The 25,002-nt window shown below is 36.4% G+C and overlaps 2 protein-coding genes and 1 long non-coding RNA gene across 3 annotated transcripts in view; 1 reads left to right on the top strand and 2 right to left on the bottom strand.

Moving 5' to 3' along the window:
* Positions 1 to 609: 609 nt before the first annotated feature.
* Positions 610 to 7,365, bottom strand: kiaa1143 (KIAA1143 ortholog). Its single transcript, XM_041244812.1, has 3 exons — positions 7,152 to 7,365; positions 5,829 to 5,973; positions 610 to 2,229 (listed from the first exon to the last, which is right to left on the bottom strand). Exons 1-3 carry the CDS (start codon positions 7,257 to 7,259, stop codon positions 2,012 to 2,014), a joined length of 471 nt encoding a protein of 156 aa, XP_041100746.1. The 5' UTR covers positions 7,260 to 7,365; the 3' UTR covers positions 610 to 2,011.
* Positions 7,366 to 10,981: 3,616 nt separating this feature from the next.
* LOC121312908 lies at positions 10,982 to 18,569 on the bottom strand. Its single transcript, XR_005949913.1, has 3 exons — positions 18,337 to 18,569; positions 14,919 to 15,068; positions 10,982 to 14,133 (listed from the first exon to the last, which is right to left on the bottom strand). It is a non-coding gene; the product is annotated as an uncharacterized LOC121312908 (long non-coding RNA).
* A 196-nt stretch (positions 18,570 to 18,765) lies between these two features.
* Positions 18,766 to 25,002, top strand: part of kif15 (kinesin family member 15) — a 39,868-nt gene continuing 33,631 nt past the window's right edge. Inside the window, exons 1-2 of the mRNA XM_041244811.1 lie at positions 18,766 to 18,927; positions 23,515 to 23,545. Coding sequence (XP_041100745.1) covers positions 18,909 to 18,927; positions 23,515 to 23,545 — 50 coding nt within the window. The 5' untranslated portion in view covers positions 18,766 to 18,908. The remainder of the gene's footprint in view (positions 18,928 to 23,514; positions 23,546 to 25,002) is intronic.

Below are 25,002 nucleotides of genomic sequence, written 5' to 3'. Positions count from 1 at the left end.
ATATGTATATGTTGTATAAATATCCACTAGATGGCACTCAAAGTCATCTTTTGGACCAGTTTTAACCACGTCCTCGCTAGTACAAGCAAGATTTATATTTATATTGCACCCACTTTCTGAGAACAACAGTAGGATCGGGCTCGATCATCTCTGTCGGTCCCAATAATAACTCTCAAATTACCGAGACACAGATGACTCAATTTACTCCTTATCCTGAAGACTTTAATGGGAGTAAAATAGCTTTCTCTTGCGGGTAAGTCTTCAGGAGCTATGAACTGCTGTATGACGTAGCCTACTGTAATGTAAATGGCACATCTGTGCAGATTTTTCTTCGTGCTAAATCGAGGTAATTGAGTTGCAAATCCTAAAACATGACTCAAATTATATTACTCCTTTCCGGGAGAAATGTTGCAGGCAGTAAGTGAATACAATTTGATGCAATAAATAATGTATTTACATTAAAATTCCATGAGTCTAAAACCACACCAGTTATTCATAGTTGTTATGCAATGAGGAAAATATGGCAAGTGTCTGTCTCCTAACCTATCCACCGAGAACACCAGGTGTCTGCTGCAGTCAACAAGATAGTAACTCACGCTCACGACGAGATAATAACTTTTTGTTTTTAATTTACACCATGTCCATTTAACGGTTACATACATTCAGACCTGTAACCTAATGAGCTATGTTGCAAACCAATTAATAAACACAAATAGATACCAGGGATCGCTCTCTAAGTCAAATCAATTGCATTGTTTATTAAAGCAAGCAGCGATTACAGATAAGAGAAGATTCAAGATCCTCACCCAAATATCCAGGAGCACGATGACCTAGGACAGTATTTCCACAGGCAGCTCATAAGTTCTGCTCACAAGCTCTCAGACTGAGCCTCTTTGTATATCCTACTTGTTCTAGAATGTTCAAGAAGTTTCTTTAACCCTAACAACTACCAGCTGATATTATGCTGTCCTTGGCCGACTTCAAACCACATTCCACAGATAACAACTTACAAATGTATTCAAAAGTTAGGGAAATTAATCAGATGCCCTAAAATGGAAGTTAATATTAGTTTCAACATACATATGCAAGTATTAAATGTCAGCTTGTCCTATTAACCTGAGGACATTTTACCTGACACAGAAACATTAACCTGTTTTGTTCTGTTACACCTAAAACCCACAGAGACGCTTGCCAATAGCATTTGCTTCTATTTCTCCTAATCCAAATTCAGGATTGTAAAATTAGGCTTCTTTATTACTCATGTCGCAACAAAATAAAAATAAAAAAAATAAACACACACACATCACAAAATCAAGATTTTTAAAATACAAAAAACACATTTAAACATTTCATGTTGCATAATTCCTCATGTATAATATCTCCCCAGTGACTTTAGAAGCTTTACACGTATTTACATCCGATGAGCTGAATATTAAAAGCCCTCCGTTCACCTTGAAGATGTGCCTATGCATGGTATGTTAACAGAATCTTATCATTTTTCAGTTTACTGTTTGCAACTATGTTTCCAAAGGGACCATTTATAAAATGCACGTCTTTCATAATAGTGTCCATCTGACAACAACCTGCTTGTCAGCACACATTCCCATCTACTGCAGTGTCTTAACTTATCTGGCAAACTTAGTGTACAAGTGGTCCACATTCTAAAACAGTACTATAAAATGTAATGCTAGTATTAGGCATAAGATCATTTTACTGCCTCATTTCTAATAAAAATGTTATCACTTTTGGTACTTTCAGAGTTAAGAAAACTTGAGACATGAATAATGCAATTAAAACTGATAAGGAAGCAGTGATGGATACTGGTGTCAATTAAGGGTGGGAAATTGATATTATTAGTTTCTACACCCAAATATCAATCAGGGTCTGTGAAACCAGTTATCAGTGAGTTACTAGGGCCAATTATTCACCGATTATGTCAAAAACACATTAAACTTTCAATAGTCAAGCTCATCAAAATGCTACAGGGCAAGACACCAGTCTTGAAGGCGAGCTAGTCTTGCTCCTCATCGTCCCCGAAGGAAAGCAGGCTGCTATTTTTCACTTTCTTCTGTGGGTTCTCCGTGGTGGTTTTGGAGTCACCGCTCTCCTTTTCGTTACCCTTTTTCTTTTTGCTTGAAGACGCTGTGATGCCTTGAAATGTGTTTGCAGAACGCTTGACAGGCTTCCTGAACATGATCTTACCACCTGCAGGGGCGTCTACTTCTGCAACTGTCAAGGGAAAACGCACAATGAAAACCAGGACAGACAGAGTGGGGGCAGAGTGCTGCTTCTGGTTGCTTATGGTATTCAAATAAATATATCAGTAAGACATATTGCATTGCCAGTTTATCATTACTATATTTATTTCAGTATATATTTTTTATAATAATCAGGCAAACTTTCCAATTAGTTTTAGTTAATGCTAAATTGCACCTATAACTAATGCAACCAACAGAATTCCCAAACTACCACTTTTTAACCTAATATTACATTTTTTTAATTGAAACTGTCATTAGTCAATGTACTTTCCAAACCTATTTTCAAATCAGCCATGGCGTTATGACCTCTCCCACTATTCCATAGCAACCCATGAAAATTAAAAAAATGTAATTTAGAAAAAAAATCAAAGAAATCTAATTCTAGGTTTAATAATGCCAGCAGGTAGTTTGGCATGAACAGTATGATGTGCTTTTCAATATACTTGATAGACAGGGCTGACTTTAGAGGTAGATAACGTAGGCTGCCTAAGCTGCCAAACAATGAGGGTGCAATTTTTTTTTTTTTTTTATTAAATAATACTGTCCTGCGATAGAGATATATAGCTAAAGTCTAATCAATTATTGTTGTTATGATCAGTTATTAAAATCCTTCTCTTTTGCAGTGCACACTGAAAAAAAGTTTTACTTTTTATATATATACAGTACTGTGCTTTAAAGTAAGAATGCTTTCAAAAATAGACATGTTAATAGTTTATATTTATCAATTAACAAAATGCAAAGTGAGTGAACAGAAGAAAAATCTACATCAAATCAATATTTGGTGTAACCACCCTTTACCTTCAAAACTGCATCAATTCTTCTAGGTACACTTGCACACAGTTTTTGAAGGAACTCAGCAGGTAGGTTGGCCCAAACATCTTGGAGAACTAACCACAGTTCTTCTGTGGATTTAGGCAGCCTCAGTTGCTTCTCTGTCTTCATGTAATCCCAGACAGACTTGATGTTGAGATCAGGGCTCTGTGGGGGCCGTACCACCACTTCCAGGACTCCTTGTTCTTCTTTACGCTGAAGATAATTCTTAATGACTTTCGCTGTATGTTTGGGGTCGTTGTCATGCTGCAGAATAAATTTGGGGCCAATCATATGCCTCCCTGATGGTATTGCATGATGGATAAGTATCTGCCTGTACTTCTCAGCATTGAGGAGACCATTAATTCTCCATTTGAAAAATGCAGCCCCAAACTTGCAAGGAACCTCCACCATGCTTCACTGTTGCCTGCAGACACTCATTCGTGTACCACTCTCCAGCCCTTAAGTGAACAAACTGCCTTCTGCTACAGCCAAATATTTCAAATTTTGACTCATCAGTCCAGAGCACCTGCTGCCATTTTTCTGCACCCAAGTTCCTGTGTTTTCGTGCATAGTTGAGTCGCTTGGCTTTGTTTCCACGTTGGAGGTATGGCTTTTTGGCCACAAGTCTTCCATGAAGGCTATTTCTGACCAGACTTCTCCAGACAGTAAATAGGTGTATTTGCTGATGGCACTGCTGGACATCTTCCGATTGCGAAGGGAAGTAAGCATGATGTGTCTTTCATCTGCTGCAGTAAGTTTACTTGGCCGACCACTGCATCTACGGTTCTCAAAGTTGCCCGTTTCTTTGTGCTTCTTCAAGAGAGCCTGGACAGCACGTCTGGAAACCCCTCTGCCTTGCAATTTCTGCCTGGGAGAGACCTTGCTGATGCAGTATAACTACCTTGTGTCTTGTTGCTGTGCTCAGTCTTGCCATGGTGTATGACTTTTGACAGTAAACTGTCTTCAACAACCTCACCTTGTTAGCTGAGTTTGGCTGTTCCTCACCCAGTTTTATTCCTCCTACACAGCTGTTTCTGTTTCAGTTAATGATTGTGTTTCAACCTACATATTGAATTGACGATCATTAGCACCTGTTTGGTATAATTGTTTAATCATACACATGACTATATGCCTACAAAATCCCTGACTTTGTGCAAGTGTACCTAGAAGAATTGATGCTGTTTTGAAGGCAAAGGGTGGTTGATAGATTTGATTTAGATTTTTCTTCTGTTCACTCACTTTGCATTTTGTTAATTGATAAATATAAACTATTAACATGTCTATTTTTGAAAGCATTCTTACTTTACAACATTTTTTCACACCTGCCTAAAACTTTTGCACAGTACTGTGTATATATATATATATATATATATATATATATATATATATATATATATATATATATATATATACACACACACACACACGTGTACATGTATTTTTTTTAATTAAAAAGGTCAATTGCTATGCAAGGGACAATTACAGTTTTACATTGTTAACGTGTGGTTAATTGTATGTTGTCATATGTACGGTTATTGAACTTTGCTTGTACTTATTTATTGAAATATATATTTCCCGAAACCAGACTGTTTGCTTTCTTGTATTATTTTGGGGGTGACATGATTGATTTTGGTAGCCTTACTACGAAAGCCATCCAAAAAACAACCCAGCATAAAAAAAAAAATCCTGTTTTCCAATTTCTGGATTCTCTTTAATATGTTATATTTATTTACAATCCAGCACTGTTGTTAAATTGTTTAAACCAACTGCTAAATCAGTCAGTTTATTACTCACCTTACTGCATTTATAATTACAGTTTCCTTTACACAAACTGATGTTTTTCATTACCATTTAAATAATAATAATTTGAAATTCTCTTTTATTAATACAGAATAAAACAAAACATTCACATAGTAACAACTATATCCTCCATAATTGTAAATACTATTGTTTAAAAATAAATGTCATTGTTGAAATAAAACAAAGCTACAATGTGAACATGTCTGCATTCAGTAGCTAGATCCTATTTTGAGAAGTGAAAGCATGTTTAGCACGCAGGCGGTACAACAGACTAGATGCACTTCTATGATGCTGGAACTCACTCTGACAATAGATACAAGTAACCCTCTTTCTATCCAATGAACTGTCAGAAAGTTCAAAAAAATAAATATCCCATTCACAAGTCCTTTAGTTTGAGTGCTTTGCTACATAATGCAGTTCTGTGACTAATTTTATGTTCAAACAGTGACTACACTCATTCAACCCTCACATGCACTAAAATCATTCAGCAAGAAATTAATTATGGTATGCTAAGAGGGACAAGACAGGAGTGCACTACAAAAACGTATCACTCCAAAAATGCAAAAACTGTGATTAATTGACAGCCTGTATGGTAATATCTATTATGTTTCTCTGTCATTGTGCCTGGCTATATAATTGGAAGTACTGTATTGCCATTTGAGTAAATGAGGGTCGGGGGGGGGGGAATTATCCACTAAAGAGTTTAAAGAGCTCAACCTCAGTAGGACCATTATTTACATCACTTAATATTTTACATCAATATGAAAAATAACATTTAGATTGTTATAGTTTAAAGCTATTCACCAAGATCTACCAGTAACAAATGGGAGTTTAACCATACTGTACACAACTGTCAGTAGTTCTTTAGTTTTAACTTGGAGGGGGTGCCACCTAAAACTCTGCCTATGGTGGTAGTCAACCTAGCGCCGGCCCTGTTGATAGATTAAACATACTTACCCTCTTTTGAGCTTCCTTCTGTGCCAGTTTTAATCTTCATGAATTCCTCTGCAGACAGATCTCCCTTCTTCAGAACCACCACCTGGGGCAGTTCGTCCTCCCGATCGCTGTCTCCACTGTCCTCTACAACAGGCAGGTCCTGTCTCTGGAGATTAAGAGAGAGAGAGAGAGAGAGAGAGAGAGAGAGAGAGAGAGACAATTAACTCAAACATCAGTCTAAACATGTCACAAAGTTAAATCAGCGACTGAGCTCTAAATAAAACTGTTATAATAGTTTACATATATTTACAGAATGACCAGAGGCAGTTGAAAAATCTACAAGTAGTAAGCCTTTTTAGGGGGTTCTTGTTACCAGTAAAAACAGCCAGTAGGAAACTCCAAAGAGACTGCTGCACTAGCTTTAGGAAAGACAAACATTTGTATGGCCTAAGATTTAAAGAAAGCAAAAATGGGTAGTTTGCATAAAAATGTTTCAGCAGCACAGTTGCAAAATGTGCAGCCTTAGCACTGGTAAACACACCTTTCTCTGCTAGTAACATCGGCCAAGTGCACAAACATTTTGACATAGCATTGTGATTAATCTGCAAGTAAAGTAATTGGAGAATGCCCTACCGACCAAACTGAAGCCAGTAGATGTCATAGAGTACCACAATAAAGATGGCCGATACCCATAAAACGAAAGTATTTGGTGCATCATATGACTGTTAAAAAAATCCGACCCACCACTGCAGGTTGATACAATAAACCGAGAATTTTAAAGGAACGGATGGAGGCGTTACCTGCGCTGGCCACGTGTGGGCACCGAGGGTCCTATTGCCACTTTGTTTACGCGCTGGAAGGACTTTCTGCGCGTGTGTAATTTAAGGCCGTCTTCCTGCTGCCAGATTACCGTACTATTTATTCATGCCTATGAACAGACCACCGACACAACCAGAATATTAGATATAAAGATACGAGACCCCTTTTGCTGAAACGCGTGTAAAACACCAATTCCAGAGTTCCTTTTAATGTTTTTAAGACAATTCATGTGCTTTGTTTTTTTTAAGATTCTAAAACATTTAAATAACTGTACCTCTGACTATCTTAATGAATGAAGTGATTCAGGTCTACTACTGTGTAGCTGTAGTGAGTGTAATGAAGTATTGGACTGATGAAATTCAATGCGATAGGTCAGGAAATAAGACTATACGATTAAAAGTGTAAAATACGATTACACTATGAAATACGATTGTAAAAAACCCTTTGCATCGCGACATTTAATTTCTGATTAAGCTAACACACAGCATGCGAAATCAAAACGGTTTGTTCGTGTTGCGTCCCTACCTTCGTATCCACAGTCGGCCCTTCTTTGTAACCAACGTCATTTTTAAACTTCGTCAGAAAAGCCGGCTCTCCAGGCTTTACCCATGACACGTTACATTTCCTACTCATTCCTATATTCTTCTGTAAATCCCAACACAACACGAAATGCAATGTAGCGTGGCTCTACTTCGATCACTTTCTTTGCAGGATACGTACGGTGGGAAAGTCAATGCGTCATTTCCTTAGCAACGGACTTAACGACCACACGATATTCTATACCAAAATACTCGGCTGCGCGCAACAGATATGAGAGCGCGGGATGTTGTTTTTTCTTCAATGGACCCGTGTCATATTTCCGAAGTTTTGCAGAATTTCGCTGTTTAAAAAAATGCATTAAACTTTTGAAGTGAATTTTAAGTTTTCCCAAGGTCTCTTAAGGAAAACTTCAACATTGGCAAATTATGAGTACGTAAATCATGAATAAGGCTACTTGCTGAGCCCAGGCCAACAGTGTGGCGCATGCGCAGAAATCCAAACGCTAACAGCACAGCTGTTCTACTTTTGGCACAGGGGATCAATATCTACATATTATATTAATATATTTGGTTATGTGCTTCATTCATTTAGAAAATAAATAAATAAATAAAAACATTTGAACGGGTTTTAAAAATAAAATAACCACTCAACATTCGTATGGGGAGCTATTAGTATTATTGTTACGTGCATTGTTAATATTTTTTATCTTATGTATTCCCAAAGTTAACAATGTTACCCGAATAGTACATCATTAAAGTAGACGTGTTGGGTTTTGTTTGTTTGTTTGTTTTGTTTTGTTTTGTTTTAAATATTTGAAATAAATGCTGCAATAAAATAGTTACTTTTCCCCAACATTTTTTTCGGTGCTTGTTCTTCTTTGATCAAACTTGATCCTGCGCTGTTTTGGTTCAAAATCTCAAATTACGATCTTGATTCACAGCATAATTAAAATCGGACCAGAGCTTGATCAAACCAGCAACACTCCCCACCCCCAGGCCACAGTTTTACTGTGCTGCTATAAAAAGATTATCATTTCGCAGTGCCATTCAGAACTTTTTTTTTTTTAAAGAGGACACGATTATCTGTAATCAATTGTTGATATCAAACTTTTGAACAGTGTGTGTGTGTGTGTGCAAAGAGAAAAAAACACTCCAGTGTGGGATACATTTATCTTGTTTGACATTAACAAGGTTCGATGTTTTTGGTATGGGAGTGTGCTATCTTACTCTCCAGGAATGGTCTGACACTTGTGATGGAAGCATACTCTGCACAATATACAAAGTGGCAGTGCTACAAATGCAATCAGCACCCTGATAAACTGCACGCAAATTGAAACCACAACTTCACATTGACGTCATGTCATGTGAAAATGGACAATGTTATTGATCCTAATTCAAGGAATATTTGCATGTGTATTTTTTTTAAGTGGTTTGTTAGTGTACAACTTGATCATTGTATAAAAGTACAGTATTTGGTGCACTGTATTCTCAATACAACTTTAAGTTTATTTGTACAGAAGTAAACATTTAACTTTTTTTCTATGCAGTAACAGCCTTGAGAAAAATAAACTTGGGTGATGCACTGGTTAATTGCCAGCCTTTTTCAATTGTTGATGATGAAGGCTTCAAAATCTTCCCAAGATTCATGGATCCCCAATACACAATTGCAGTAAATCTCTAAAGAACATGGTTAATTGGCAATATGATGTTCACATAGACAGAGTAATGGCAGAGGTAGAGAAAGCTCACCATGTGTGTCTGACTATGGATATTTGGACTTCCATCAATACTGAAGCTTATCTTGCAGTGACATGTCACTTCATAATTAAACAGTTTAAACTTACTATTTGCCTGCTTTACGTCTTCCATTTTAAAGAATTCCGTATGTTGGATCACATTAGAGTCTCAAAAAACGTAATGGACACTTGGTACATGAAAAGGTTATTTGCTTTATTACTGTCGAGCCCTCTTAAGGTGTTGTGGGCTAGTCGATGAAACACCAAGGATGGAAAGTGCCCACTTGAAGACCCCAGAGAAGTACCCGGCTGTCACACTGATGGGCTAGGAAGTCTGTACTGTGGTTGATCCCTGGAGCCAGCATGGCAGCCATTGTGTGTGCTGATGCACCAGGGTGGCAAAATAGGCTGTTCCCTGGAGATATCATTACACATTAGTTTACAGTAAAAGAAGTTACGTCTCAGTTGGTGCTTATCTTGGCAGGAGCTGAGTCCAATATCAACATGAAGTTTTAACACCTACTCTCATGTAAAGGAAATCACGAAAATGCACCAAACATGGTAGCAGCAGTTCGGCAAATGAACATCCACCACCTGCTTTGTTTTGCACACACTTTGAACTTGATTGTGAAGAATGCGCTGCAGAACACACCAGGACTGGAGCTTATCAAGTCAAGGCAAAGAAGGTAGTTGGATTCTTCCAATCAAGTACTAATGGAAAAGAAAAGCTACAACAAAATCTAGTGCAGGAGGTGGATACCAGAAGGAACCATAGTATTAAATGTCTCACAGACTTGTAGTACAGAGTGCATTGATGCAACTCTTGCTAGTTTAAACACAGACATTGCTGAAACACACAAAGTGTTTCAACATCCAAAATAATTCCAGACCAGAATGCTCCAAAATGCACAAGAAGTTATAAGAAACCTGACAGCTGAGTGTACTTTAGAAATTGGTGAACTGCTGAACAAGCACCAACAAAAACCATGTCAACTGCTGCAAGCACCTAAAGTCTGTGAGGAATGTTTGTTTCCAGTCAGAGAAACACAGAAAGTACAGAATTGCTGCTGATGTCACTGTTGAGGTGCAAAGGTATATAAGTGATTCTTATCTTAAGCATTTAGCAAATCCAACCAATTACTCATCTGTTAACTCTGTAGCATTTCCACATCTTTCTAAGATGGCTTGCAAATATTTCAGCATCCAAGGAACATTAGTTCCTTGTGAGGCGTGATTCAGAAAAGGTTGTAAACCCCTGCTTAAGCACCTGGCCACTGGTTATAAACAAACCAACAAGATGGCAACACCAATTACAGTTTTATTCAACGATGAACCCAAGTTAATAAAAATGGGATGGAATGCCTGTAAATTCTGGGCAGGTTACAAGCTTCTGTTTTGACAACACTAACATGTATTGTTAAACAAGCTAGCATGAGAGAAAAAAACATACCAAATGAAGTTCAGTGTTGTACAAGACAGTGCAGTGAATGAGTAAAAGTTTCAGCTCATCTCAAACTAAGATTGACAAGTTTTTGTAAATATAAAACTGCTGTACAGTTATGATGCTACCAATGCATATTGACATTTTTCTTTTGTACATTGACTGTTGTATTGTTGTTATTATTATTATTATTATTATTATTATTATTATTATTATTATTGTATCTACAAACACATTAAACCATAATTACAGTAGGAAACATTGTTGATACATATTTAATATTTAGAGTGACCAGTTGTTCAAAGCACAAAACCAGGACACACTGTTAAATAACACTATGTAACACAATTTTTGTTCCCGGGTAGTAAGTGTTATTTCCTAATTGCTTATGCCTCAAAAGTATAGAAAATGGCTATTATTCCCCACAAACTTTGCTTTTGTGACCAGGGCAGCGATATTTCAAAATATCACTATTTCCAATGGGAAAATGGGCAAATGTGTGTCTTTTCGACTGTATTTATACTGTATTTACAGTATAATTGTAAATCTCGAAAAACTACTCGCTTCTAAATCTTTCGTAGTCATCTTTGTATTACTTTAGTATAAATACATGTTAATTTGGATTCATATGTTGTTTTTTTCTGACTTTATGTGAACGAAAAGCCACACGTTTGGCCATGTCATGTTAATCACTTTATAAAAATAATGTTTTTGATTACCCTAGAAGCTTTTTTTATTTTATTTAGTTTTCACTGCAGGTGCCTATAGTTATATAGGAAGTGGTTGTTAGCTATTTTCACAATAACATATGTTGGGTTATCAATTGTGCTAACAATCATTCGCATTGGGTGTTTTTCTTTGTGCATTTTTGTATATTTTTATATAATCTGCCAAAATTTTCACTTCTTTTATTAGGCCGTTATTATTAGTAGTTTTTACTTCTTCATACGTATTTATATTTGGCAATTTGGTCCCTACTGCTTTTATATAATCATTCTTATGCATTACTACCACCCCAGAACCTTCATCTGCTGGTCTTATAATAAGGCTATCCTCCTTTATTCATTCCTTTAGCGCTTCTTCTTCATTCATAGTTAAATATAGTTTACCTTTACTTCTCCGGCCTGTTACTATTTCATTTCTAACTACTTCAATGCCCATGTCTAACCATGTACTTCTTCCCTCTGGAGGAGTCCAATGGTGCCTTCTTTTAATTCTTATTCCATGTTCACACACATATTGTGATTCTGTGTGTTTTATCATAAAAGTAGGCACATTCGGATAACTTATCCTTATTTATGTATCCTCTTGCCAGAACAAACTTGAGCCTCTTGCAGAGTAATGCTTTCTGTCAGGCTGTTAATGTTTTATCAGATACATTAAATACTGTGTCCACTTCATGACCCTTAGTGATCTTCTCTTTGTTTGTTTTAATTTTGATATTCTTGCTGTTGTTCACCTGATTGTTTGTTAGTTACCTCATTATTATTATTTGATCCTTTTCCTAAATCCCTATTCTGCACTCTTCTTTTTGTATGTATTTGTTTTTTTATCATGATTCCGATTCCTTGCACTCAATATATTTGATATATAGCTATTGTTATTACATTTAATTCTAATTAACTCAGAATTATTATTTTTATATAACAGATTATTTGGTTTTTTCATCACATGGAACTGACGTTTCTGTTCTTTCATATTTAAAGCATTCCTGACCTACAACGTTTAAGTAAACATGTATTTGTCTATTTATAATATCTACAGCAGCAACAGCTTCTGCCTCGGTAGCCCAGGTCTCTATGCCGCCACTGCTTAAAGTGTCTCCATGTGTTCTTTATAATTCTCATCAAGTTAACATTTGTATCTATTTTCATTTCAGCTATGTGTTCAGTAATATTCCCCCTTACTAATCTATGATAGTATTGTGTTTCATACAAAACTCTACTCAAACACCTAAAATAATATTTTATTTCCATATTCATCCTTGTAGCACTGATCTTCTGCTACCATATCAAGGTGTATATTTCAATTACTTTCAACTATCTCTCATTGGGTCTTTGACTCTTGGGTATATTATTACATGGCAAATTTGAGGAAATTATTTTAGGATTTTTTTTTTTTGATTTCCTGTCATTTAAATATTTTAGTCTATTTTTCTCAAAATACTCAGCTTCTTTTGTTATTTCTCTTATTTCTGACGGCAAGAGTCTACGACACTATTCATCTCAAATTAATTTATTGAATTCTTCTATGATGTTCTCTTTGCTTCCTGCATTACTTTTAACGATGTTTCTTTAAGTAAGTTATTTACATTATTTCTTTCTGATTCATTTGTCTTCATGTTTATAGCTAATTTTATCTGAAATCCGAGCGGTACAACACAACTACTTAAAATCATCTCATAAAAGTACATTTCATTCAATTTGTTTTAAAGAACACTTATTTGTTCTGGAATCATACAGAGCACTGGAAATATACGAGTGGGATTAACAATCAACTGTCCAAAGAAAGCAGTCTATTTATGGAAGATGGTTTAAATAATAAATAATTGTAGTACTATGAGTATTTTGTGAACACATAACGGATTAGAAAACTACACAGTACAACTACATATTTGTGTTATTCTTGCCCCGAACATCTTTACATTAAACTTTTATAGTATTGTTACAAATTTACACTGGGGCAAAAGCTTAGTAAATCTACCACAAATTAAATATAATTTTATGCAAGATAGGACGCCATCTCTTTTATGAGAGGATTTAGAAGGTTTACTAGTGAGGCACACAGTTTAAATATTTTTCTAGACAGTTCCGATAAGGTGCAGAGATCAAAGTTGGCACTGAGTAATCTTTCATTCTTGTTATTGCTCTCTGTGCATGGATTCCTGCTTGTGCTATTCTTGTGGAACTTCTTATTGTAGAATGTGTAAGGACTGCTGGAATATTTAAAGAGCCTCCTTGAGGCAGAATGTCATGCATGTTGAATGCCTTGTCAGCCAATATGAGATCTCCTGGTGAAAGTTTACTTAGGATTTCAGATGCCTTCACATATCTTCTTAGATGTAGAGTAAGGAAATGGTTCACTGCAAAACGTTACCACAGCATTAGGGGCTACACCAACAAGACCCTTCAGGTGTGTTGCTTGTAGTGTGAAAAGGTCTGTCTTTGCTCTTCCATACTGCTCCGCGGAACTGCAACCTGTAGTTCTGTACAATTTGGACTTATTCAACAATTGCTGTATGTTGCAAAAGAACTTGGAAGGCAAGTTTTGTTCTTAGATGTTGAAGGGATCTCTCCCAAACTGCTCACAAAGAACTTTGTACAGGGGATTCACAAACATTTGAAAATAATAGCAACAGTAGTGCCACTTACAGAGAAACGAAAGGCAATCTGTTTATTTCCATAACTTTGTCACAGTTTCATCTGTGTCATCAGAAGCTGTGCTTCAATGCGTTGTGACTCGACAGACCATCCCTTGCCATTGGTAAATGCACATCTAGAGCACAGGTTTACAAGGCTTCTGAACTGAACACTTGTGAATTAGGTAGTCCTGTGTAAAAAAGATCTTCTAAAATATTTTTTTAATAATGTCCTTCAACATTTGAAAAGGTTAGGCTTTATATGGAAGATTTTTTTTACAGGTGTCAGATTTCCTCTTTCAGTGTGTCATTTTCACACGGCAAAATAAAAGTTTCTGATTCCTGAGGAAACTTGGGTTCAGATGTCAAAGGCTGTGCATGATCAGCAGCATCAGTTGATGTACTGGATTCTGTAATAACAGCAGCAAGGACCCTAGAAAGGAAAATGCATATATGTTTTCACGTTAAAATAATAATAATAATAATAATAATAATAATAATAATATGAGGAGTAGCAAAGTAATAGGGGGAGGGTTAGCAGACACACAGTTGAGTAACTTAAATAATAAAAAAAAATTAATTATATATACACAAACATTATATAGCTTTAACACTGCGTTGCTACTGGTGTAGTGTTATTTTTAGGGACACGCTAAAAAGTGGTACACAACGCACTGCATTTGCTCATGCATGCCTAAACAACTTCAGCTAAGAAAGCAGGGAAGCGCCCCATTCAAATCTGGTATGTTATGATATTTTTGGTCTTCTACATGTTTGATTAATTGAATATCATATTTTCCAGTCTTTTACATCGTTTTAATGTAATTTATCATATTTTTCCACCCTTAAGAAGATAGTATGTGAATATTTATAATTTGCAGTACATTGGGTCTTGTACATTTTTTTACTTTTGCAACTTCTCATTTGGTCTTGCTCGTCGTGAATTGTTTTTTCTTTTTGAGAAATTGATTGTCTGTTTCCAGTTTAAGTTTGCAAAAAAATTATGTAGAATTAATGGTAACTGTACCTGTTTGACAACAAAAACACCCACCAGATCACAATTGATCGTACCTGTACCAAAATCTAACTCCGTACCACTTTCAAAGTGACAGCGTAGCACTTTGACATTACATGGATTAAGTTTTGGTACACGTATCACATTCTGACAATGAACTACTTTCTAACACTGATACTTCTTAATATTACTATGATTATTACTTTATTTTAGCTTTTTTCCTCTCTGGTGATTTGTATATAAACAGCTTTGATGCATTCCTTTTGAAAATTGAAGGACCGTTGACTTTATTTCCTTCTGCAAAGTGACAGCTGCAAAGTCTCGAATGTTCATTTGATTCCTTGTCTTGGCGTCTAAAAAAGTAAAAAAACACATTTCACGTATTTTCATTTTTATTATTATTATCATTGTTTATTTTAAAAAAGCCTACAATAAATAATGTAAATAAATTAGATGAACTCGTTGAGAAGCTGTAGTCACACAGTGTGTAATATAATAATACAGAAAAAACAGTAGATATTCATAATGCAAGTAGGTATTGTGTTTTTGACAGGAAAAATCATGAACGAAACTGTTGTCTACGGAGGTGTCCAAGCACCCTGAAGTGTTTCATCCCTCCCATATTTCATACAAGGACAGGCAGGTTAGTATTTTATACCTCGCCCCTGATAAACATCCTTCCTGTAGCCAATGTGATATGTTATCATGTTTTGCTTTTTTTAATAATTATTTCTGTAGTTCACTATTATTTTTACTAAATAACTGGCTATAAAAGGATAGATTTTCTAACACTAGTTATTGTACTACTATTGTAGTTTTTGGTAGACTTTTGAGATACCATTTTGTAGTTTCTTAGGATTGCATGATGTTAAATAGAATATCTAAACTGTGTTCATTTAGTTGTTTTTTTTTTTTAAATAATGTCTGCATCCTAATATTCTACTAGGTGATGCAAGACTTTTGGCCACAATGTAAATTGTATTCGAGTACATAGCCTACCGTGTGGTATTGACAACTACTGTGCTGTACCGGTAAGAAATGTCAGTCATGTTCTGCATACCGCGTCTATGTGTCCAGGTGCAGACTAGCGGTATCGCACAGTGAAAATTGTACAAACTGCAAATGTAATATCTCTCTCAAATGTAATAACCACCTGTTCACATACAGTGCCTATAGAAAGTCTACATCCCCTTTCAAAATGTTCCCCTTTTGTTGCCTTATAGCTTGGAATTAAAATGCATTATTTTTATTTTTTTTTTCATTTATCTACACATCCTACCCCACAACTTCCAAGTGAAAAAAATATTCTAGAAGTTTGTAGAAAATTAATTAAAAATAAAAACTGAAATAGCTTGGTTGGATAAGTGTCCACCCCCCCTTGTAATAGCATTCCAAAATTAGCTCAGGTTTAACCAATCGCCTTCAAAATCACACACCAAGTGGCCTCCACCTGTGTTATATTGTAGTGATTCACATGATTTCAGGAGGAATTCAGCAGTTCCTGTAGGTTCCCTCTGCTGGGTAGTGCATTTCAAAGCAAAGACTCAACCATGAGCACCAAGGCGCTTTCAAAAGAACTCTGGGACAAAGTTGTTGAAAGGCACAGATCAGGGGATGGGTATAAAAAAAATAACAAAGGCCTTGAATACCCTAGGAGCATGATCAAGACGATTATTAAGAAGTGGAAGGTGTATGGCACCACCAAGACCTTGTCTAGATCAGGCTGTCCGTCCAAACTGGATGACCGAGCAAGAAGGAAACTGATCAGAGAGGCTACCAAGAGGCCAATGGCAACTTTGCAAGAGCTACAGGCTTTTATGGCCAAGACTGGTCAAAGTGTGCACATAACAACAATATTCCATGTACTCCACAAATCTGGCCTGTATGGTAGGGTGGCAAGAAGGAAGCCATTACTCAAGGGTTAGGGTTAGGGTTAGGGTTGAAGTACGCAAAAAACACTCAGGAGATTCTGTAGCCATGTGGCAAAAAGATTTGTGGTCTGATGAAACTAAAATGGAACTTTTTGGCCTAAATGCAAAGCGTTACTTTTGGCACAAACGCAACACAGCGCATCACCCAAAGAACACCATCCCTACTGTGAAGCATGGTGGTGGCACCATCATGTTATGGGGATGTTTCTCATCAGCAGGGACTGGGGCACTTGTCAGGATAGAAGGGAAAATGAATGGATCAATGTACAATGAAGTCCTTGAGGAAAACCTGCTTCTCTCTGCAAGAAAGCTGAAACTGGGACGGAAGTTCACCTTTCAGCATGACAATGACCCAAAGCACACAGCCAAAGCTACACTGGAGTGGCTAAGGAATAAGATAAATGTCTTTGAGTGGCCCAGTCAGAGACCCAACCTAAATCCAACTGAAAATTTGTGGCATGACTTGAAGATTACTGTCCATCAACACTCCCCAAGGAACTTGAAAGAGCTTGAACATATTTTGTAAATAAGAATGGTCAAATATTGCCAAATCTAGGTGTGCAAAGTTGGTAGAGACCTATCCCAACAAACTCACAGTTGTAATTGCTGCCAAAGGTGCTTCCACCAAGTATGAACTCAGGGGGTGGAGACTTACCCAATTATGACCTTTCTGTTTTGTATTTTTAATATATAATTTTTTTCTCAATAAAAAAGTTTTTCCCTTAACAGTGTGGAGTATGGTGTGTAGATAAGTGGAAAATAATCCTAATTTAAATGCATGAAACTGAAGCAGTGACACAACAAAATGTGAAACAAGTTCAAGGGGGTGTAGACTTTCTATAGGCACTGTATATAATGTATCCCACAAACGTTGCACCCATGATAATGGCTGTGAATTACTTGACACATATTTATTTATGTATTTAAATAACAGTTTAGCTTACAATTAATAATATTAACTTGTTCCGGTTTTGGATATAAAGACTAAAACAAGTCATTTGCATACTCTCCAATGACTGTCCAATGTTTAAAGTATATACTCCTTTGGTTAATTATAAGAAATGTTTTGGGTTTTTTTTAATGAATAACTGAAAGCTGGTAGATGGGTATAACTTTTTGGAAGAGATTATTGCATTTGTGGGCATGTGGTTATTGCATTTGTGGGAGATATTGCATGTGTGGGCAGGTGGTTATTGCATTTGTGGGAGATATTACATGCGTGGGCAGGTGGTTATTGCATTTGTGGGAGATATTACATGCGTGGGCAGGTGGTTATTGCATTTGTGGGAGATATTACATGTGTGGGCAGGTGGTTATTGCATTTGTGGGAGATATTACATGTGTGGGCAGGTGGTTATTGCATTTGTGGGAGATATTACATGTGTGGGCAGGTGGTTATTGCATTTGTGGGAGATATTACATGTGTGGGCAGTTATTACATTTGTGTGGTTTGTACAAAATACCCAGCGGTGCCGCGCAGCGCCCGTCTGTCTGTCTGTCTGTCTGTCTGTCTGAGGCTTAGAAGTGTCGAACAATAAACACATAAATACAGTACATACATACATGTTGGTGCTATTATAATGCATTAAAATAAGTACGTACAAAGAAACACACAATCTAGTTATGTTCCAAAGCAAATATCATACAGCAATCGTAATTAAAACAAACAAACAAAAAAAAACATGCAAACCTGCATCGCTCTCGCCAAATTCTTAATAGTCTCGGATTCTTCGGAAAACGGAAGAATTTACAAGTCTCTCTCTCACTTTGATGGTTGCAATCGGGGGCAAAACACTGTACCATAATGAATGTTTAACCTTAGAAAAAGCGTGGACAACGGTTTATGCTGACATGAATTTCTACAGTAGGTTTATAATCTTACATCGCTGAAAACAGCAGCCTTCTGCAGCACCACAGCCTTCATTGCCCTGGGAACGTGACGTCACACTTGCCCAGCGTATTGGTTGGATAAGCGAAGGAGCTTTCGTTTCATTAGTTCTTTGTTTCTCTGGGGCGTGGGGTCGTTGGAAGTGCGTATTTTTGAAGGCGAGGTTCTGGCCAATAACAGACAGCCTTTACACGTGATAGAGGAGTGCCTGTTCTCTTGCAATAGGGTAACTTCAGGTTAGATAAGCGCCAATTTAGAAATTCCGCCATTTTTTTTTTAAACATCGTAGAAGTAGTTTATTTAGGAGAATAAATTGTTCATGAATTGTTTTACTAGAATTAAATATTAATCCGATTGAAGTGAGTTTATGAACCATGGGCGCCGGAACAAAAGGTACGTTTATATTTTTTCAATTTTGAAAAAGCAGCACTAAAGTTTGACTACAACAAGACTTTTTGTTAATACTGTAACACATGCATCTACAGCAGATCACGGCAACATCATGTAGTGTGGTGTTTTTTTGTTTAATAATACGAAATACCTGTATAAATAAACAACTACATTGTGCAGCACCATATCATCACTTTAAATGTCCGAGATCCCGCGGTAGACAGCCGGAGTGTGTCCAGTCTCTGCTAACTTACAATCAATGTTTTCCTCTCAGACTAAGTTCAAGCATACTAATTGACTCGCAATGTAAAACACAACATTCCAACAAAGGCTATTATTAGGAAGTCAACATTTGCCGTGTTTGATTTGTTTATGCTTGTGTTGTTTTGTGTGTGTGTGTTTTTTTGCTTTTCAGGTAAATAGAGTCAACAAACAGGTAACGTGAAGTACCTGTCTTTATTAAATTGAAGAAAAACAGACTATACTTGAAACGTCATTTATTAAGGTCGCAAATAACTGTTTTCAGTGTTAAAAACAAAACAAACAAACAAAAAAAGCATGTTTGCAACAAATATAAGATACACGAATAAAAATCGGTCACCCTCACAGTTTGCAATCACAAACTAATGACGCTCAAGTGTCAAAAGCTTTGAGCAACAATTGCGACTGAAGATTGAAAGTATACTAAGGTGCTTGGAAAGGTGTTTTTGATGCATTGTGTGCTTTAAACTTACCGTTGCTAATAGAATCTTACAGTAAATGTTGTATTACTAATTCCACTGACTTAATTTAATGTATTATTTTTCTTGATTGTATACTGATCTTCGTCTTGATCATATCGGATCCAACTCTGGACAATGAAAAAGACAAACTGCAGGGGGAGAGTTTTTAAAATCGCAAAATTTCAAGAGTAAATTAATCACAGAGACAAACTGGCATGCAATCTTCCAAATGTAACAGTCGCATAAGACAAAAACATTAATTCGAGCAGTGCATGAAATGTCACGGTTAGGGCTAAGTCGCGGAGATTTTACATATTTTTCGCGGGATAGATTATGGAACAATTATGATTTCGCGGACCTGTTTAAACATTAAATACACCTAAGCAAATAATATTTCAGAATACCGTAACGCCTAAAACTAGTGATGCTTGCTTCTTTACTAAAACTGAGTGCTGACATGTGTTAAAGGCAGGCTTGCAACACCCCCAAGTAGTTGTTGGCGACATTCTGCCTCTGTTGTGAAGACTTAACCATACATTAAGACTGTACCACAGGTTGTTTGAACCGAGGTGGCTGTGCTAGATCGTACGTGTAGTACTGATTTAACTTCGATACAACCGTCAGAATACTTTTTGTCTGCGTTGACTTGAAAGTTTGTTTTCCGAAAGCTGTTGTTTGTTTTACGTTCTGTTCAGCAGTCTCTGTAGTAGCCTTTCGTTTAATGTGCGATTCTGAAGCTAAATAGCAATCGATCGTATTTTCTGCAGTGTCACATTGTTTTTATTTGGTAAAAGTCCACATTGTTCATAAAAAAGAAAGCGGAATATTGAATAAAAAGGTAAAAAATTCAAATTGGTCAGCAGTGAGACAATTATTGGAGTCCAACAATGTGCATAAAAATCATAAACATAGATAGAGTATGTCGACCAAATACCCAGGGTGACCCAAAAAGTCAAATAAGACTTGTTTCCATTGAAATGAAAAGGGCAGAAACCATACATAAAAATAAATTGCATATTAAAATGTTATAATATGGGTCGCATGGGCATTCAGAAATGTTTCTTCCATCTGCGGTCTCCGTTAGAGAAACATTTCTTTACCTCCTCAAACATTCATGCTGTTCAAACTCTTAATATGGTTTGGAAGTGAATTCCATATCTGTATGCCAGTGAAATAAAAAAGTATCCATAGCTGAGCTATTTACCACTGGCACACTAGTTATAAATACTATTCCTAGTGGAATAGCTATGTAGAATGGCTAGATATTTAATAATCACTTTCTTTCTATATATACATTATTGCGTGACACGACATAGTTCAGTGTGTTTTTCTTTTTCTCCTAGAGTTAAAAAGGATAGTTTCAGTCTTTCCCAAATGCAATGATAGTTTGTCTATAAGCCATTGACTAAGTGATTCCAATTCAGAGCTTTATATTTTGCCAGTTTCTTGTGGATCTTTACCTGATACTAAGAGCACTGTGGTCAGCATAAAGTAGAAGCTTGCATTGGCAAGTAGACTGTCATTAATGTAACATAAGAACAAACAGCCTCAGATACTTCCCTGTGGTGTTCCACAGTAAATACCCATAAACTTTGATTCAACGCCATTGACATTAACTGTTTCCTGGTGCTAAGATATGATTTGAACCACATAACCGATTCTACACCCATCGCTGCTAGCTTCTCACATAAAATGTTCTGATCAGTAGTGTCAAAAGCCTTTTGTAGGTCTGCAAGTGCCATGCTTGTATAGTTACCGTTGTCAATTTCACATCTAATATAATCTGTAAGGTGAGTAAGACATGCACCTGTAGAAAATCCCATCTCTGAATCCTGATTGAAACTGTACAATATTATGTAACTATTAAGTAACTTTCTAATTGAGTATACACTTATCTTTTTAATATTTTGGATACTGATCAGAGAATACTAACAGGTCTGTAATTTTCGACTTCTTCTCATTTGTTCTTAAAGAGAGGTCTAACTCTTGCTAGTTTAAAATCATCAGGTACAATATTTGTGGTAATAGATAAGTTCACAATACATGTAATAGGAAACATTAGTTCACTGACACTTACAAGATGTGCAAAACAATTTACCCTCCATCTGCATGGAAAGTTTCTTTGGGAAAGTTCTTAATGTGATCCTCAGCCAAAATATACTTTTTTTTTTTTTTTTTTTTTTTTTTTTTTGTTCTGTTTGCCCAATGTTGCTATTTTACCTCCAATGCCAAGTCAAAATAACAATGCAACACTGACTCTGTACCACCTCTTACAGTACAGGTCACAGAAAAGCCAATACAGGCGCACTTGTAGGTTGATTAAAACATTGTTGTCATGTGAACGGTAATCAAGAAAGTTAACTGCTTTGGAGTATTTATTTATTTTTTTAATTATATTTAAATGGTCTGAGGAGGATTTTTTGTTTGTTTGTTGTTGTTGCCTAAGTGCAATGCACACAGGACGGTGAAGGAATAAACAAAAAAAAAAGCCTATCTACAGATATTAAGATACGCAGTTTGCTCGCTTGCGGTGTGCAGCAGTAGTTAATTGAAATTATTGTTTTTTTATTTTATTTTTTCCTCTTCATACTAGTCTGCTATGCATTGAACCCCTAAAAGAGATGAATTTCACGGTGACCCCTCAATTTCCTGATTTCTGCGAAATTGCAAATTAGGTAGACCCCTAGTCATGGTACATGTAGGAAGAAAGAATTGAACAGGAGTACTGTAAGCAATCTTGACTGTTGCTTTAGCTGGAACTGTATAGGTTTAAAAAAAAAAGAGTAACTTGTGATTTTTAGGAATAAATTTGTCAGTCATAGTGTAAATCCAAAAATTACTTTATTAATAAAACCACCTGAAACGTTCGGTTCCAAAGTAGCATGTAGCAAGAAAATTATACACACAATGCAATTAAGTGAGCATAACATAATACTACTGGGGAAAAAATAAATGACCGAACTGATCTTTTAACTGCGTATTCAGGGTAATGGTGTTTAATTATTCATAAAACCGCCCGGAACACTCCATTCGGAAGTTACACAGGGGACTAAAATGACACAGAACATACAACTGCGAGGCTATAGTAATGCTATTGGAAAAACTCACAAAACCAACCTTTTATTTGCCTTTTCCAGGCAATAAATAGCCTTATTAATAAAACCGTCTGGAATACTCAGTTCCGAAGTTGAACTACAGCTAGAGATTTATTTGTCTTACCAATTTTTATTTCTCAGGAAAAAGTTATTGTACATTGAACATACAGTACCCATTCCATCATCCAACTTTTGAAATGCTTACTGTTTTGTCTTGAGTTGCATTTATTTAACAGTTTAAAAAGTGAATCACTTGCTGGCTAACTTTAGGTGCTTTTAAAATATATATTTTCAAGTTTCAGTAAGAAGCCTCCTTTTAAATTGTATATGAAATATGCTGTTTGATACAAGAATGCTCAATCAGGGATAGAGTTTAAAGTTTAATTTCAATAAATTGTGCCTTCTTAGAATAGATAAGAAGCAACATTTTTCAGATGAACAATTGAACTAAAAAAAAAAAAGTTTTTGCTTTTAAGTTATCGCTAGGACATCTCCAAATATGAGGGACTTAAAGTGTGCCTAAATCGACATATTCTGACACTTAAGATGCACTAAAGAATGTCCTTGTCAGGGTTCATCTTCACATTTGTAGTTGCAGTTCTCTAGACGTATGTAAAAAGGTAAGTGTGACATATAGCCAGGTAGCCTCAACATAGCATAGCATTGACAGCTGCCTCCCTGTGTGGCGTAATAATAAAGAGATGACACTGTGTACGTCTGATTTATATTTCTCTTCCTGTCATATTTATAATTTTGTTATCATTGATTTTTAGGGGATGCTGGTGATTCCTCGCAGCTTGTAAGGTAAGAATAACAACTACAAGCTTTCCAACTACCCTCACAATCGGCGCTCGGAGTTGTGGAAAGAATACGCAAACCTTGAGTTTTGTACAGCGGCTCTTTGAGGCTGACAAGAAGAAAAAAAAAACTATTCAGTTTCATCACGTGATGATTTATCTCAGAATTGCAAACTGAGGTCATTACTCAGGGTTTCCAGTTCGCTTTAAGGTATATGGCACTTGCAAGGTAGTAGGGGGCACATAGTGGAGCATAGTGCCAAGGGGAGGAGAGTGTGGGAAGGGATTCAGTTGGGATTTTGAAAAAAGGGATTACAATGGTGCATTCTGGCACCTTTTTGCATGGCTTAAGCATGTGCTAGACTAAGTGGTCTGCTTGTAGTGTCTGACCAAGTACTCCATTTAGTGCAATGAAGGAGCTTTATTTCAGCACTGCTCACAGCAGATTCAATAAGAAGAAAAACAGACTTTTGGAGCAGCAAAGCCCCTGCAATAACTAGCAGCGTCAGAACATTTGTTGTGGTGGAATTGGTGACTCGCACCATCAACAGTGTGTTTTTAATATGGTGTGGAAATATGGGAAAGAACATGCAGCTCCCATGCTCCTTAGTCTTGTCCTGATCTGACTGCATGCAACACAGACAGCTCTTATGACGTACTGTTACCTTTTATTTTACTAAAAATGACAATGGTAAATAAACATCACGCGGGGGGGGGGTTGGGGTTGGGGGGGGGGGGGGGGGGAGGGGTATCAGGTGTGCTGGCATGAATGTGATGCGGATCAGAACCTGTAAATGTCTGACAAAGCAGCACCTAGGAAGTATGAGGGCGACAAGTACAGTGTCATCACAAGGTAGATATGTTAATAAAAACACCAACACTGACACGATATTTTAATACAATGCCAACAAATGTATGTGAAGGTACCAGTACTTTTGGAAAATAAATTAGAGAGAAATCAACAGGATGAAACGACCTAGGTTTATATGGATTACAGTGGGGCAATCTCCATGGGGTTTTCGGGTTGTGTGTGTTTCCATATAGTTTTCTTTTAGACTGAGAAATTCTCATTCCAAATGCAAATAAACTTATTCATATTAAAATACTGTTTGTGCCTGAGTTCCAATTTGGCCTTGTGTAACTTACTGATATTTTACAGCTTTCTTAAACCAGGTTTCCATGAAGTGTTTAGGTTGTCTTAAAACACAGCCTGCCTCATTTGGTCCCCAATAAATAAATAATAAATACGTTGTTCCTGTGTGTGCAGCTCTGCTGATTCTTCTGACACAAATAATAATAAATCGTAAGAAAGCGTTGTGTTCTGTCCTTGTATTATTTTCTAAACATTTTTTGACAGCATATATATTTACTACAAACCTTGTATACACATGCATATTCTTAAGAGATAAGGACAACACAAAATAATACGACACAAAATTGACTGAATGATAATACCCGACCAAT

This window comes from Polyodon spathula, chromosome 3, assembly GCF_017654505.1.
Source record: "Polyodon spathula isolate WHYD16114869_AA chromosome 3, ASM1765450v1, whole genome shotgun sequence".
Lineage (NCBI taxonomy): Eukaryota > Metazoa > Chordata > Actinopteri > Acipenseriformes > Polyodontidae > Polyodon > Polyodon spathula.
Note: the sequence above shows the minus strand (reverse complement) of the source record. Positions and strands in the feature narration are given on the sequence as shown.

Coding starts and splice junctions, on each gene's coding strand:
- kiaa1143 (XM_041244812.1), bottom strand. CDS start 7,259: ATGAGTAGGAAATGTAACGTGTCATGGGTAAAGCCTGGAGAGCCGGCT. Junction 5,974..7,151: donor GGCCGACTGTGGATACGAAG/GTAGGGACGCAA, acceptor CTTAATCTCCAG/AGACAGGACCTGCCTGTTGT. Junction 2,230..5,828: donor AGAAGGAAGCTCAAAAGAGG/GTAAGTATGTTT, acceptor TTCCCTTGACAG/TTGCAGAAGTAGACGCCCCT.